The sequence below is a fragment of the Sylvia atricapilla genome, chromosome 2, assembly GCF_009819655.1.
Source record: "Sylvia atricapilla isolate bSylAtr1 chromosome 2, bSylAtr1.pri, whole genome shotgun sequence".
NCBI lineage: Eukaryota > Metazoa > Chordata > Aves > Passeriformes > Sylviidae > Sylvia > Sylvia atricapilla.
Window position 1 is genome coordinate 112,250,679 of NC_089141.1, and position 15,862 is coordinate 112,266,540.

General features: G+C 42.4%; 2 protein-coding genes and 1 long non-coding RNA gene across 3 annotated transcripts in view; 1 reads left to right on the forward strand and 2 right to left on the reverse strand.

The window, feature by feature from the left end:
• Positions 1-15,862, reverse strand: part of GET1 (guided entry of tail-anchored proteins factor 1) — a 143,324-nt gene that overhangs the window by 120,363 nt on the left and 7,099 nt on the right. The window lies entirely within an intron of this gene.
• LOC136358216 (uncharacterized) overlaps positions 1-15,862 on the reverse strand; it is a 234,548-nt gene that overhangs the window by 47,706 nt on the left and 170,980 nt on the right. The gene's annotated exons all lie outside the window — the stretch shown is intronic.
• LCA5L (lebercilin LCA5 like) lies at positions 7,185-15,707 on the forward strand. The gene is made up of 6 exons (XM_066340158.1): positions 7,185-7,646; positions 8,726-8,863; positions 10,504-10,597; positions 13,008-13,111; positions 13,403-13,529; positions 15,100-15,707. Exons 1-6 carry the CDS (start codon positions 7,200-7,202, stop codon positions 15,705-15,707), a joined length of 1,518 nt encoding a protein of 505 aa, XP_066196255.1. The 5' UTR covers positions 7,185-7,199.

Here is a 15,862-nt window from a genome sequence, read left to right on the forward strand (position 1 = left end):
AGATTTGATACGTGAGTATAGCTTGGGAAATGACTGGCCATTTGGAATAGAATGTTTCTGAATTATTTGATTTTTTTTGTGCCTTGAAGAAGTACAGCCAAAGGATGAAATGGTCCTGGGCATCACAGGGCTCAGCCTTGTGATAATGATGTTAGGAATTTATCAGAGAATCACAGAATAAGCTGAGATGGAAGGGACCTACATGGATCTTCGTGTCTAACTCATGTCCCTGCACAGCATCATCCACAAGAGTCACACCACATCCTCAAAGCAGGAAATATTTGCACCACCAAATGTTCTGGAATTTTGGGACAGAATTGCCAATGCACTCTCGTTCTGCTTAGCTTCAAACCCCAAATGCTCACACGTGGAAATGCCATTCCTGAGGGCTTTGGGTCGTGACTGCCATTGTGTGCAGCCTCAAAGGAAAGCCTCATCCTTCCTCCTGAAGGGATTTTCCCCCTATGTCAACCTCAGAATGTTGGGATTGAGCCCAAGTTTGGAGCCTGCCGGCTGCGGCCTGTGCGCTCTGAGGGCATGTCCAGGCCCTGAGGCTCCTCCGGGGCACGGCAGGAATCGCCAAATTCCCATGAAAACCCCGGTGTGCTACTGAAAAATGAGGGTGGAAATAACATATGGATCCTCTGCCGGGTGTGGGTGAGGGAGGAGGGACGGGAGAGGGAGGAGAAGGGCGAGGCCCCACTCACAGGGCGCTCCCGCCATTGCCCACAGCAGCAGGGATGGGGGCCGGAGATGGCGGCCGCTGAGGGGACAGCACACACTGCAGTGCGAGTGGGCAGAGATTCCCAGGGACGAGGTGGGATCCTTCAGCTCTGGGTGCCAGGGGTGCAGGGAGAACACAGCAGGGTCAGGGGGGACGTGAGGCTGGAATTGTGTGTCCAACAGGGACATTGAGGGAGATGGCAGGACCTGGGGCTGAGTGTGGGATTGTGTGTCTGGGTGGGACAGAGCTGCCAGGACCTGGGGCAGGGTGTGGGGTTGTGTGTCCAACTAGACACTGAGGGGATGCCAGGACATGGAGCTGGGTGTGGGATTGTGTGTCCAGCACGGACAGAGCTCCCAGGACATGGAGCTGGGTGTGGGATTATGTGTCCAAGTGGACACTGAGGGAGACAGCAGGACATGGGGTTGGGTTTGGGGGCTGTGTGTCCAGCAGGGACACTGAGGGAGCTCCCAGGACATGGGGCAGGGTGTGGGGTTGCGTGTCCAGCAGGGACAGAGCTGCCAGGACCTGGGGCTGGATGTGGGGTAGTATGTCCAGGTAGGACACAGCTCCCAGGACATGGGGCTGGGTGTGGGATTGTGTGTCCAAGTGGACACTGAGGGAGCTGCCAGGACATGGGGCTGGGTTTGGGGGCTCTGTGTCCAGTAGGGACATTGAGGGAGATGGCAGGACCTGGGGCAGGGTGTGGGATTGTGTGTCCAAGTCAACACTGAGGGAGACAGCAGGACATGGGGTTGGGTATGAGATTGTATGTCCAGCAGAGACAGAACTACCAGAACCTGGATGTGGGATTGTGTGTCCAAGTGGGACAGAGCTGCCAGGACGTGGGGCTGGATGTGGGATTGTGTGTCCAGCAGGGACATTGAGGGAGATTGCAGGACCTGGGCCAGGGTGTGGGATTGTGTGTCCAAGTGGACACTGAGGGGATGCCAGGACATGGGGCTGTGTGTCCAGCATGGATATTGAGGGAGATGGCAAGACATGGGGCTGAGTATGGGATTGTGTGTCCAAGTGGACACTGAGGGAGCTCCCAGGACATGGGGTTGGGTTTGGGGGCTGTGTGTCCAGCAGGGACACTGAGGGAGCTCCCAGGACATGGGGCAGGGTGTGGGGTTGCGTGTCCAGCAGGGACAGAGCTGCCAGGACATGGGGCTGGATGTGGGGTAGTATGTCCAGGTAGGACACAGCTCCCAGGACATGGGGCTGGGTGTGGGATTGTGTGTCCAAGTGGACACTGAGGGAGACAGCAGGACCTGGGGTTGGGTATAGGATTGTATGTCCAGGAGAGACAGAGCTACCAGAACCTGGATGTGGGATTGTGTGTCCAAGTGGGACAGAGCTGCCAGGACATGGGGCTGAGTGTGGGATTGTGTGTCCAAGTGGACACTGAGGGAGCTCCCAGGACATGGGGCTGTGTGTCCAGCAGGGACATTGAGGGAGATGGCAGGACATGGAGCTGGGTGTGGGATTGTGTGTCCAAGTGGACACTGAGGGAGCTCCCAGGACATGGGGCAGGGTGTGGGGTTGCCTGTCCAGCAGGGACAGAGCTGCCAGGACCTGGGGCTGGATGTGGGGTAGTATGTCCAGGTAGGACACAGCTCCCAGGACATGGGGCAGGATGTGGGATTGTGTGTCCAAGTGGACACTGAGGGAGCTGCCAGGACATGGGGCTGGGTTTGGGGGCTCTGTGTCCAGTAGGGACATTGAGGGAGATGGCAGGACATGGGGCAGGGTGTGGGATTGTGTGTCCAAGTCAACACTGAGGGAGACAGCAGGACATGGGGCTGGGTATGAGATTGTATGTCCAGCAGAGACAGAACTACCAGAACCTGGATGTGGGATTGTGTGTCCAAGTGGGACAGAGCTGCCAGGACCTGGGGCTGGATGTGGGATTGTGTGTCCAAGTGGGACACAGCTGCCAGGACATGGGGCTGGATGTGAGACTGTGTGTCCAGCAGGGACAGAGCTGCCAGGACCTGGGGCTGAGTGTGGGATTGTGTGTCCAGCAGGGACATTGAGGGAGATTGCAGGACATGGGGCAGGGTGTGGGGTTGTGTGTCAAGGAGAGACAGATCTGCCAGGACATGGGGCAGGGTGTGGGATTGTGTGTCCAAGTGGACACTGAGGGAGCTGCCAGGACCATGGGGCTGTGTGTCCAGCAGGGACATGGAGGGGATGCCAGGACATGGGGCTGGGTTTGGGGCTGTGTGTCCAGCAGGGACAGAGCTCCCAGGACATGGGGCTGGGTGTGGGATTGTGTGTCCAAGTGGACACTGGGGGAGATGCCAGGATACTTTCATCTTCGACACAGGAATTTGGCCCTAATTTTTTGACTCCTGTACCTTTTCAACATAAATTCTCCTGGAGTTTGTCCATTCCAGCTCCTGCTTTTTAAACTCTGTTGCAGAATCTTTCATTTCATATCTCTGTTTCTTCTGCTTCACCTTTGGTTTTCCTGTCTTCTCCTTTTCTATTTTATTTACTTCTCAACACCAGCTCTGGATTCAGAGCAGATTCAGGCCACACTTCTCATCAAAACAAATTAAAGCAGTAGTTTTAAGTTTAATTTTAGGTAATTTGCTTTAAAGACAATTTGCCTAGAAATTGTTGGCAGTGCCAAATCAAATTTTAACACAAACACAGATCTGTGAACCAACCTGGGCTTTGCCTAATGTTTAAAATATGATTTCTCATCTCTTGTGGGTTATTGCACTGCCTTAGATTTAGCAGGACTGTGGCATTCCTCAGTATTCCGCAAGGGAAAATTGTTCATGCAAAGGAATTAAGAGTAATGAAACTGTTTTGATTCAGCCTAAAATGTTCTGTGAGCTCCTGAATTACGTTTTTTAATTTTCTTTGGGAGCTACATGATTCCCCTCTCCCCTTTAAGAAATTTAATTTCAAATTAAATGCCAGCACAAAGCAAAAAAGCCAACAAAGGAGTTTGTAGGTTCTAAGAAAATAGTTTCATATTTTGTTAGTGGAGAGGATGTGTTAAAACCCATTAGAACTAAAACATCATTTTAACCCCCCTCAGATTTCATTTCCACAGTTGCCATGCTCCTTTTGGACCCCCAAAACGTACAACTTACCCTTCTACTTTTAGGATTCTTTGTTTATAAATGAATTTTAAGGGAGAAAGATTAATTTCTTCTTGGCCCTGTTGTTGCAATGAGGTGAATGTCAGATTGCCACTCTCAAACCCTTCTATTAGCAAATATTTTCCTACCTTTCTATTGTTTTCCTCTTTTATGCAAAGAATAAAAATTGAATTATTGCTTTGGGTCCCAACATTTAACCTCTATTATGTTTTAATCTCATTTTCGGTTATGTTTAGAACCTAATTCCTTTCCACAATTGTGGCTCAAAGCAAAACTTATCTCTCCTCACCTGCGGTGGATTGGAACATGATAAGAAGAAAATGGAATGGGTATCAAGCCATGTCCCAAGAAATAATTTTTACCAGAACTACAGTATTTCAATAATTCTGCCAGGAGAATAAACTGATCTGTTCTTGCATTTCCCAGTAGCCTCACCAAGGAAAAAAAAAAAAAAAGAAAAAGAAAAAAAAAAAAAAAAAGGGGACGGGAAAAAGGGGAAAAAAGAAGCATAGTAGCTATTCAGAAAGACCTAGAAGGTTACTTATATTTATTTATTTTATGCTAAATACATGGTTTTTACAAGCATATTAAAATAGTTTTAGGTTCTTCTCTATCCTCTGCTTAGAGTGTTAATATGGTAGCTAAGGTTGTTTTTGTCCTGTTTTAAGGGATTAGTTAATTTTGTGATCTGACTTGCTGTCTAATTCTTGAAAAACGTGATTAATGATATTTTTATGACATGGAATATTATGAAATCCCAGGTAGGGTGATGACCTCTTAGAGAAGACACAAGTGAACATTCTCCCAGTGATGATTCCAAGAGCTTTGTCAGTGGCTGACCCTGGAAGGGTCGGAGGAAACAAACCTTTAGAAACACCAGGAACTGAAGAGAAGGAAATCCAGAAAAAGGACAGGACAAGAAAGGAAAAAAAGAAATTTGGACAGTCTCTCTATGCCCAAGGTGATAGAAAAGGTAAATTTGTTTTCTGCTTGTGTGAGACTCTCTCGAGAAATATCATTGTTCCCTTTCTTTGTATTTTTTTAATAATTAACAAGACAGGGACAACAGTTTTTCAGTGAAAGAATGTAGCAAATTCTATTTCAAACACCAGTAAGGGGAGGGAAGAGAGAGAGATTCCCTACTGTGTTATCCCACAGTATTCAGTGATCCAAAGGGAGAATCACTTGGGATATGGAAGCCCTTTGGCAATCTTCATTCCTCACCTTTAACCCAAGAACCTGACAATGGTTCTGCCATATTTTGGTTTATGACCATGCATCACCTGGTGAGTCTGAAAAAGCTTTTCATAAGGAAAATAGGTAGAAATAATGCTCAACACTGTTAGTTTTGATCAGAAAACAGCAATCTTGTGGCCAGCTAGATCGTGGTGTATCCAGAGAAATGAATTTGTGCCTCAATGGAATGAGCCTAGAGAACAAATATGCAAATGTACATGGAATTTGTGCCACTGTTAACAGTGAGGAATCTCTCCATGTCTGCATCTTTTCCCATCTAGACCCATCTTTTCTTAAATCCTACCAGGCCACATCACAGAAATGAGTGGAAAATCAACAACCAAAGGGTCCTGCTGAGCTTCAAAATTTCATCTTGATTTACCAAAGCTACAAGATGAAAATCAAAAAAACAAAAACAAAAAGCAAACAAACAAAAGAACCACACACAGAAAAAACCCAACAAGAAACAAAAAACAAAAACAAAAACAAAAACAAAAACAAAAACAAAACAAAAAAACCCACACAAAAAATCACAGAAGAACCACTGCTTGTCTCTGTTATAATCTCTGTTATTATGTGCTGCTGTTGAGAGGTTATACTGGCAGGAAAGTATCAGACCAGAAAAAAAAAAGGCATTTTTTAAAACTAGTTAGCAAAAAATCATTATTGACCTCTACCTGTGGTGGATAATTTAGTGTACATATTTGTAGATGTTAGATATCATTTGGATAAAGTGTTTATTTTTGCTCGTCCATGATTTTGGAAATTAAATACGTTTTACAGTACTTCTGACAGCTTTTACAGAAAGGTATTTGTGCTTTTTTTTTTCCATTCTCTCAGTCTGTTCTGGAGAAATAAAACAGTAAGATAACGTAATTTTGCAAATACTTGTGTGACAATATTTGTGATCATATTGCAGTTTTCCTGCAGTGGAACTGTGTTACATAAAATGTTGGATTCAACAGAAATTCTTGGAAAGATCTGTCCTTTTATGTGTTTTAAGTCAGGACCTCGCCTGTTTTATCCATAAAATATGAGATGATCTATAAATTATAATAAACTTTTTAGCAAAATACTCCCTGAAATGCTATGAGAGCTGTAGAGAAATTGAAAATATGCCTGAGAAAGGGGAACACACTCAGATTTAGAGTCTTGACCATTTTTAAATTCTAATCCTGCTTCAGGAAAAGAAAAGGAGTGGAATTCAGCCAGAATCCTGGTCCTGAGGAGAGGCAATGGCACCAACACACTGAGAAGTAGCTCATTGATATATTTTTTCAATTGCTGTTTAAAAACCATGCAGACAACTGCACACCTGTTCTGTGCAATGAGCATTTAAGGTTTATTTTAAATGTAGTTTAATTCAAAGCTGACTGGAAAGCTGAACTGGTTAGAAATCTCAGGTGCAGGGATTTTAACCATGTGCTGTTGGGAGCATGTTGGGTTTTGAGTCCTAAGGGACCTGTATATTACTCTGTTGTTTTTTGTCGTTTTGGGTTTTTTGTTTTGTTTTGTTTTTGTTTTTGGTTGTTTTTTTGTTTCTTTGTTTTTTTTATGCATCTATTCAAGGTTTAGATTCTAAAGAGTTGAATTTGGTTCATCAGATTGGGGCTATGTTAGTGAAGTGCGTGATTGACAGGAAGAAAACTGATTTCCATGGATTGAAAATTGATTTCCATTGATTTATTTCCGTTTATTTCCATTGGCTGGTAGCTGTGGTCCGCTGCAGCCCCAGAAAGACACAGAGATATAAAATATTTAATGCATTTATCTGTGAATTATTTGTATCACACAATCCTAGGATAGCTTATGTTGGAAGTGACCTTAAGATCATCTCGTTCCAACTGTGGGCAGGGAACCTTTCCTTAGACCAGGCTGCTCATTGAACATCAGAATTTTGGGGCATTTTGTGAAGAAACCACAGTTCTGTAGCTGGTTAGGAGCAGTAGTTAATTAGTAGTAGGATTTATGTGAGGGGAAAAGGCACTCAGTGATTTATCTCAGGTAATTTCTGTCTCTCAATGCCGATTCACTCTGATCTCAATGCAGGAGGGAAGAAATGTCCAGCAGCAAAACCCCCCTGTTTGAACTCCTCCTTTCCAACCCTGCCCAGCGGGATGGTTTACCAGGACAAAAACGCCACTGGCCAGCGAATATCCTCAGCCAGGCTCCACAAAATCAAAGAGCTGAAGAACGAGATAGTCGACCTGGAGAGGAAAATCGAGGTGTCCAGCTTGGAGAACCTGGCTTTGAAAGACCTGACCCGCCGGCAAGCCAGAGCCATCGACAGGTACAACAACGCAGAGAGCCACCTCCAGGGGCTGCTGGCAGGGCACCGCAACGAGATGAAGGAGCTCAGGGAACGCCTGAAAATGTCCCAGGAGGCCGAGAAAAACACGGCCAGGGAGCTCAAAAAGGTCGAAGGGGAGCTGAGGAGAACTAAAAGTGACCTGAAGACCTTGGCCGTGCTGTCAGAGGACAAAGCTCTGGCAGAGAGGGAGGAACTTCAGCGCAGGTTGTCAGTCCTCAACGAAAGGTTGGAAGCAAAGGATGAGAGGATACAGGTAATCCCTGCAGATTGTTGTGTTTGTGGGATGTAAGGTCGTAGAATATCCCAAACTGGGAGGGAATCACAAGGATCATTGAGCAGGAGAGATTCTAGTGCAAGAAGAATGCAAAAATTTTGGCTATTTCTTATCACATGAATGATTCTGATACAATCCTGGATGCTGTTTAATCCAGTGCTCTCCTGAGTCTAAGGAAGTTCAAGAGGAGATAATTCATCTCCTTTTAATATCTCATGTTTCTTTACTCTCAATGACCCTGGCACAAAAAAGATAGGAACACATTTTTTTCTATAAAACGGGCAGAGTGAAATTTCCATGGTCCTCCAGGAATTCGTTTCTATTTCCTATGGGGTCTGTTATGCCCAGAATTAAATAAAGAACCAGGAAATCTTAAAAGAAACTCTAAATATGAACAGCTGGATTCAGACCCTCTTTTAAAAACTTTCTGTTTCCAGGAGCAAGCAGCTATAAAAAGCACACAGTGTTGAGTGTCCACCCAATACTTTTAGGAACTGGAATTTCAGTGCTTGGCCCTGGGTTCTGAAGATAAAGAACCCAATAAATCACCAAAATTTCATTAACAAACCCCCTCCTTATTCTGCCACAGTTCATAGGTGTCTGTGAATATAAAGAACCCAATAAATCACAAAATTTCATTAACAAAAACCCTCCTTATTCTGCCACAGTTCATAGGTGTCTGTGAATAGAAAGCCTTAACATTCCTCAAAGCTGGTTGTATTAATTAATCCATCAGAAAGGTAATGTATGGCTTTATTTTTAAGACTGAATGCCAAAACTTCTTCTTTTGTGTAGTGAAAATAGATTTTAAACCATTTTTTTCTTACTTTGAAATTAATTCTTTAGATACTTCAGTATGGTTTCATGCATTGTTTACAATACAATTTATAATATTATTTATATTACTATAATTAGAAGATAATAACTGTTATTATATATAATTACAAGCTTAAATTTCCTGATATTAGCACATTTATATTTTAAATGTGTCAAGAACTGAATTTTTCCAACTGTGACACTGAATACATCCATAGGGTAAAGTCTGTCACTTTTTTCAGAGTCTGGAAATGCAGCTGAAGCTGAACAACAGCATCTTTAGTCGTCAGCTGGCAAGTGAGAGTAAGAAACTCCTGGAAGCTACAATGATCACAAAAGACTTGCTGGTGGAAATCAGCATTGTTCACCAAAAAATTAAGGTATTCCAGGTTTTATCCAGGTTTCTGTCTCTACAGAAAAATTCAATTCCTTTTGCTTCTTTTACAGTATTTACTAATGAAATTTGGTTTCCTGCTTGAGTCTGTAATCTACCTAAAAAGCCAGAAATACGAAATTCTGGCTTTATTGTGGGATCTGTTTGTTAGAAGGAGTTCAGTGATGAATTGAAACAGAGACTGAAATTGAAACCAAATTGAACCAAATTCATTAGAAATCGAACCAAAATCCACACCAATGTGTTACCATTTTGCCAGATTTAGGTCAGATATATTCATCTACTCGCTTTAAATTAGTTCCCTCACAGAAACAAGTCAAAATGAGCCAAATATTACAACCTGCAAAACTAAAGTTTAACAAAAAGGCTTGTGGAAATGTCTCAAGAGTTTGCTCAAATTTCAGTTTGGTTTTTAGACAAATGGTTTTGGGATAAATAGGTCCAGTTGAGCACTTTTTGTAATGCTTATAAAACAATCACACAGGAAAACTAAATGGATTTAAAGCCAAAACTGCCAGCAATGGGATATGAGTTGTTATGAAGAAAACCATCACACATTCCAGAAAACCTGGAATCCTTTCTGGCTTTTTCATAATTGTCTTTGTAACACAATTAAAATACACTTATTTATATATTTCTGCATCAAGGTGATCCTGTTGGGGAGCTTCCTCTTCCTAAATGAGATCAAAAAATCTCTGGAAGATGTTGTTAAGGGGAGTTTTCCCAGACATTTTGAAGGGCAGGACAGGCAATTCCTGAGGATTCATGGAGGTTGGGATTTCTGCACAGGAGTGTTTTTTATCCCTCTCCCTGTGCAGCAGATGCAGAAGTTTCCTCCTGGTACTTGGCAGTGCTTTTTCCCTGTCACAGCCTGGTCTCCTCCTGGACCAGCAGATCTGGGAGATGGGAACAATTATAATCTCAGCAACACTAAAATAAAACTGTCCCAAAATGCAAATTATTCCCAAGTACAGCTCTCACCTTAACACTTCTCTAAAATAGTTCTGTTTCATCTCTTTTCCATGCAGTTTTCTGTGTGTCCAGGTCTCTGAATTTTCTATTTAGAGCCACAAAATCTTCTAGTGATTTGCCACAAAGACCAGACACGCTTATCAAAATTGTTTCTGTGCCAGAACAGAGTTTATCCTTACAAATTCATAGTTTTAGGCACCTGTCTTATTTCAGACCATTCCACTTCCAGGATTACTCATTATTTTCCCAAATAAATGAAGCTCTTCTTTTTCCCCACTGAAAACTGGAGTGGTGAGAGTGTTACTGAGATCTGTCTTCTGCGTTTAGGGAAGATTTCATTAAGGAAAGAGGAATTCAGCTAAATAAATTTCATAATCTGCCTCTGGAATTCATGTCACCACAAGAGCAACAGGTTGTGAACCAAATGAGCCTATGACAAAGGCACTAAGTAAATGAATTTTTAAAAAACCAACAAAAAAAGAGGAAGTAAAGAAAAAAAAATATAAAGTCTGGAAAATTCAAGTGACAAAGCCATTACATGGCTCTGGCAAAGGGTGAAATCCCTGATGGGTTTCACCCAGCATGGGAAAATTAAGTAGGTAAAAAGTATTTTTTAATGCATATTAGAAGCTTAATAGTGTTTATTTCTCTTAGGAAAAGGATCGACAGCTTTATGTAAAGAATATTTATGCAAATCGGATGCCAAAAACCCTGAGGGACAGAAGTGATTGGGTTCTTAACGACCAAAGTATGTCTGTAATCATCTTCTTTTCTTGTTCAGTTAAGTGACACTTCCACTGTTTTAGGACTGGGAGGTTTATTCCAATTTAAATGCCAAAGTAGTGCTTTTGTATGGGCTGAAAAAGTGAAAAAGTTTAGGAAGTTTAAAGGCTTGAATGATAGAAAAGAACAATATAAATTAGTTCTAGCAAGGAAGAAAGAGCTCTTTAGTAAAGAATATTTCTTTCACATGGATGTTCATAGATATTGGGGAGAAATATCTATTCCGTGCAGTCTTGGCTATCCAACATTCCAAGGGCAGCTGCCTGGGGTGGGATCCAGCTGAATAAATCCAACCAGTGCTGTCTGAGATGTCCCAGTTTGCCTCCACTACTCCCAGAGTTTGGGGTGAAATGGTCTAAACGTGAATTTCCCTGGCTGCAGCACCTCTTGAAAACACTGAGCAGATATTGCTGCTCCTAAAGTGAAGCAGAGATCGGGGCTTTTTTCATGTGGGTACCAAAGAGCACTTAGCTCTGTCTGCTGGAAATGTTCCCCACAGAATTCCTCCAATTATGGCAGCAATACAAAATCTTACCACACTCAGTTGCTCATTTCTTTCCTCTTTGCAAACCCATTAACTCTGACTTAACCCCCAGCGAACTACAAGGAAAAGGTTGGTAATTCAAGGTGTAAAAATAAGAAAAGCACATATTCCTGGTTCTCATCCCAAGTCAGACACGTTTTTTATGAAATTCTAAATTCCTGTTTTAGTTACACCACATAACTACTTTTTTTTATTATTATTATTCACATATGGCCTTGTATTAAATAGAAATTGAATATTGCTATTCAATTATGGTACTTAAACCGCTGTTATTATTTAAATTCTTCTTTCTTTTAAGCAAGATAAGGGAGTTTATTTGGAGAGACACGTGATATTTTGTAATGAAAAGTTTCCAAACAAAGTTGTCTGATCCTCTGGAAGTTTTAGAAAAAAAGGTTTCCTTCTCTGCCAGTCAATGCATCTGGAAACCCAGAGCTGGAATTGCTGACAACTTGTTTTCCTTTTCATTATTGACTCGAATTTTCCTTTAGCAGATTTCTAAAGACTCGCTTTTGCAGATCATTACTTTCTAGTCGACATTCACTAAAGTTTTTTTTTTTAGCCAGCAGAAAATTTGGAGCTGGGTTGGTGGCTTTTTGTTTTGTTTTTGGTTTGGTTTTTTGTTTGTTTTGTTGTTGTTTTTGTTGTTTTGTTGTGGGTTTTTTTGTTTTAGTTTTGTTTTGGTTTTTTGTTGTTGTTTTGTTGTTGTTGTTGTTGTTATTATTATTATTATTATTGTTGTTGTTGTTGTTGTGGTTGTTATTATTATTACTATTATTATTAACGGCGCTGATAACTGGCTGCAGGGAGGTTTCCTTAGGTGTTCCCAAAGCAAAGCACAAACCAGAAATGGATGTTTTGTGGATTCCCGGAGCTGCGGCCGGCAGCGGAGCGCGGGCAGGTGACAGCGGCTCACCTGGGGGACCAGCGCCCTCTAGTCCCGATCCCAGGGAACTTCCCGCCTGGAAAAGCTCCTGGAGCAACTGGGAGAAAAAACCCGGAGCGACTGGGAAACCAGTTCCTCCCGCATCATCCGAGTCATGCCGGGCTGCTCAGCAGCATCCCTTTCACCGCCCAGCGGCGAGCATCGGGAGGGCACCTCCCGTTTACATGAGTTTTATCCTTGGATTTCTGAGCGCAAAACTGGGAATAAGGGTCAATGTGGATGTGGGTAAATACCGGTATTGCTGCTCTGGTGGTAGCAACTTTCTCAGCTGCTGTACTTGTGTCAAAATTATTCCGAAAGTAGAGTAAAGATACATTATACTCATCTTCTCCACCTCATATCCGTATTTCTCTGAACATCTCATTCAGTCACCACATTGGAATCTCTTCCAGAGACCACTGATACTTCGAATAGTGTTCAGCGTTTCCCATGAGGGTGGGTTCCCTAAAAATCCAAATGTAGGAAAGTGAACTCTGAGGCTTCAGAGCAGACCTCACAAATTTACACTAGAATGGAACCAAAACTTAAGCCCATGTGGGCTCTGGGGCATAGACACGCTTGTCTGAATTTACATGTTCTATCTGAACAGGGCTTTGTTGTATATTTTTATATATATATTTATGTATATAAGTATATTTAGGATGCACTGATGTACAGATGAAAAGGCTCAGAAATCCAGGTTTGTGTTCTGTTTCAGCATTTATAGATTCAGCAGAAGAAATTATTTCTTTTTTAAAAGGGTGTTAAGATATGTATTTTTAAAAAAAGTTTAAATTCTTGGTCACATATCAGTATTGTCAGTTGTCAGAGATATCTCTTTTTTTTTAATGTCAACAATATAATTCCAGAAATTACTGTATTGCTAATGCTTCTCCTATTCAACAGGTCTGAGAGTAGACAGATCAGTACAAGTAGATAAAGAGAGTTTTAGAGAACTGCTGCTGTCTCAGCACCAGGAAACAGAAAAAAGTCCAATCCAGCTAAAAAAGGTGGGAAAGATCTGGATCCAAATCCAGTCCCCTGTTTAAACTCTCAGCTAAGGTGTATCTTATTCCCTGAGTTGCAGTAATTGTGCCTGGATATAGCCTGATCCATCATCTTGGATGTGGATTTTGCATGAGTGTGATTACAGTACAGAAAAAATGCTATGATGGAAAATAAGGATGTAACAGCAATAGAAATTAATCATCTTTTTTATAAGTATTGCACTGATTGTGTTCTTTTAAAAGTCACTAAGAAAGCATTCCCTCATTATTTTTACCTTTAATTGCCAATGGTAGGAGAAAAGAGGAGATAAGTGTGGAGAAGACAAAGCAAAGGAAGTGTGCTCAGATGCCCAGGAGAGAAAAGAAAAGCAAGCAACCAAGAAAGTCCCAATTCCAGAAACTTCTAACAGGACACACAGAGGTAGGTTTAACGTTCCTCTCAGAAATTCACCTGATCTTTGCAAATTACCAGAAATCCTGGCAATTTGTGTGGTTCTGACAGCCCTTCACTGGCACCTGGCTGACAGGAATTAGTTCCAACTGATAAATGAAGTGTCACTGAAATCACAGAATCATCTGGGCTGGAAAATACAGCTGCTGGTGCTGCTGCACTGAGAGCAGAGCTGCTCTGCAGGATGTGGCATCTCCACCCTGTTGGTCTTCCCAAAGCACTTCTTGGTCAGGGTGGTAAAAATTCAGTGTTCTGTCTGCACCTGGATAATTAACTCTTGTTGATCCACACTAAACAAACACTGATCTCAAAGTGATAGCTGGGAATCCTCATCACTGATGTGATTGTATTTCCATGGCTGGAGAAGGAAAAGGACTGTGAGGGCTGGGAGCAGCTCCACATGACAGTGATCCCAGGAAAGAGATTTTACGTCAATCTCAGTCACTTTGTTCTCATGGAAAAGTTACATGCGAGAGACTCATCTCCAAACATCAGAAGAAATTTTATAGAACAGAGAAAAAAAAAAAAACCCACTGCTGTTCCCCTCATTCATGGTTTTCTTTCTAGAAACTTTCCTGTTATTTCCTTTAAGGCTTTTAGGAAAAGAAAAGGGCTGACTCCCACCATTCTAAACGTGTCACAAATGGCAGGAGACCTCCAGGTCACACATTTACCCAGGTGGAACAGGTGATGCCAGTCACATCCCTGTCCCTGGGATGTGTTAACTCCTCAGGTTTGTAATCTGCCTTCTCAGGCTGCAGCCTTTCCTGAGCCCCTCAGATAACCCAAATCAGCATTTGTCTTTAAAATGCCCTTCTAAAGCTGGCAGAAAACACAGGTCTTACAATGCTCCCTCTGAAAAATCTGTGAAATCTGAGTTTCTCTCGTTGACGTTAGACTTTTATTGACGCCTTACTTGGCTTTTTTAGTTCCTGCAACTTCTTATTTCTCCTTTAAGCTTGGATCATGTCTCATTTTGGGGGTATTCTGTGGGTCTCTGCAGAGCACAGGACCCATTACAAGCCATCCCTTGCACAGATAAATGACATTTGTGTACACGTGTTCTTTTTCCTGCTGAAAAGTGGAGCCCTCTCATTTCCAGGTGAGAGAGTTGCTGTATATTCTGCTCCACACAAGCAGCTCTGTTGTGAATTAAGGGAAAGGAAATCCTGCATATCTCTAAATTCTACTGAAAAGCCAGAAAATTACAATTGAGAGTTCAGATCTCACCTGGTTTCTCTGTTGCATTGTACATGACTTTTCTGGTACTGTATTTAGCCATTGCTGTACCTAATGGCAGCTAAATCAAATTAACTAAATTCAACATCATGGAAAACAAAAAGTAAAAAATAAAGATATTAACCTGGATTTGGTGGCAGAATTATGTTGTCTAAACCTTGCCCCATGCCATTGTATTTATTATAGATGGTATTTGAAATACCATCAGTAGTAATAACTGAAGAAGTGAAATAAGGATGTGGTACTTGCTCTTTTTAAAGCTTCATAACTCTTCATGTTCTTCAACCCCACAATATTTCAGGGGACAAACTACTGATGGAAGAACGCAATTTTCCAGAACTTATTAAAGAAATGGAACAACAGACGGAGGTTTTTGAACAGGAGTTGAAAAGTCTGAAGAAATCTGAAGAAAATCCTCAAAGTGACAGCACAAAAGAGAACAATCAGGAGGGAGAGGCAGTGAAAGAAGTTGAAAAAGAAGAGAAAAAACCATATGAGCAGCAAAAGAAGAAAGCCAAGAGTGAAGGTGCAATTCCAAGCAAAGACCCCACTAGGCTGAAAAAGAAATACATCACCTCAGAAGCGGTTGAGAATTTGCATCAGGGGCTCCACACTTCAGGTGCCAAATGCAAAGCAGGCAGCCTGAGCAGCCAGAGCTGCAGGAACACTGCTGTGCCCAGGGGCAAAATTGCCTTTGGGGCTTATGAACCTTCTTTTGGGCAAACTCCCCTGGGCAGGCAGGACGGCACCTCTGGAGTGGGAGGAACTCCTGAGGAAGGAGCTCTTTGGGGAGGGCTGTTTGCAAGGAGGGAGCCCCTCGAGTTGCAGCTGCACAAGGGGAATGGCAGGCAAGTGAGGAGTGCATGGCAAATCCCAAACTCCCTGCCAAGGTCCACCTCTCCCCATTAAAACCAGCTCCCGAGAGTACACAATTATTCCTGATAATCAGTTTACCTTTACAAAGTTTAAAACATTGTTAAACCTCAAAGGTTTTACTTTCGTTCAATGTTGATGAAATCTTACAAGCACTGGCAATTGCTTTCCATGATTTTATTCCAAAACAA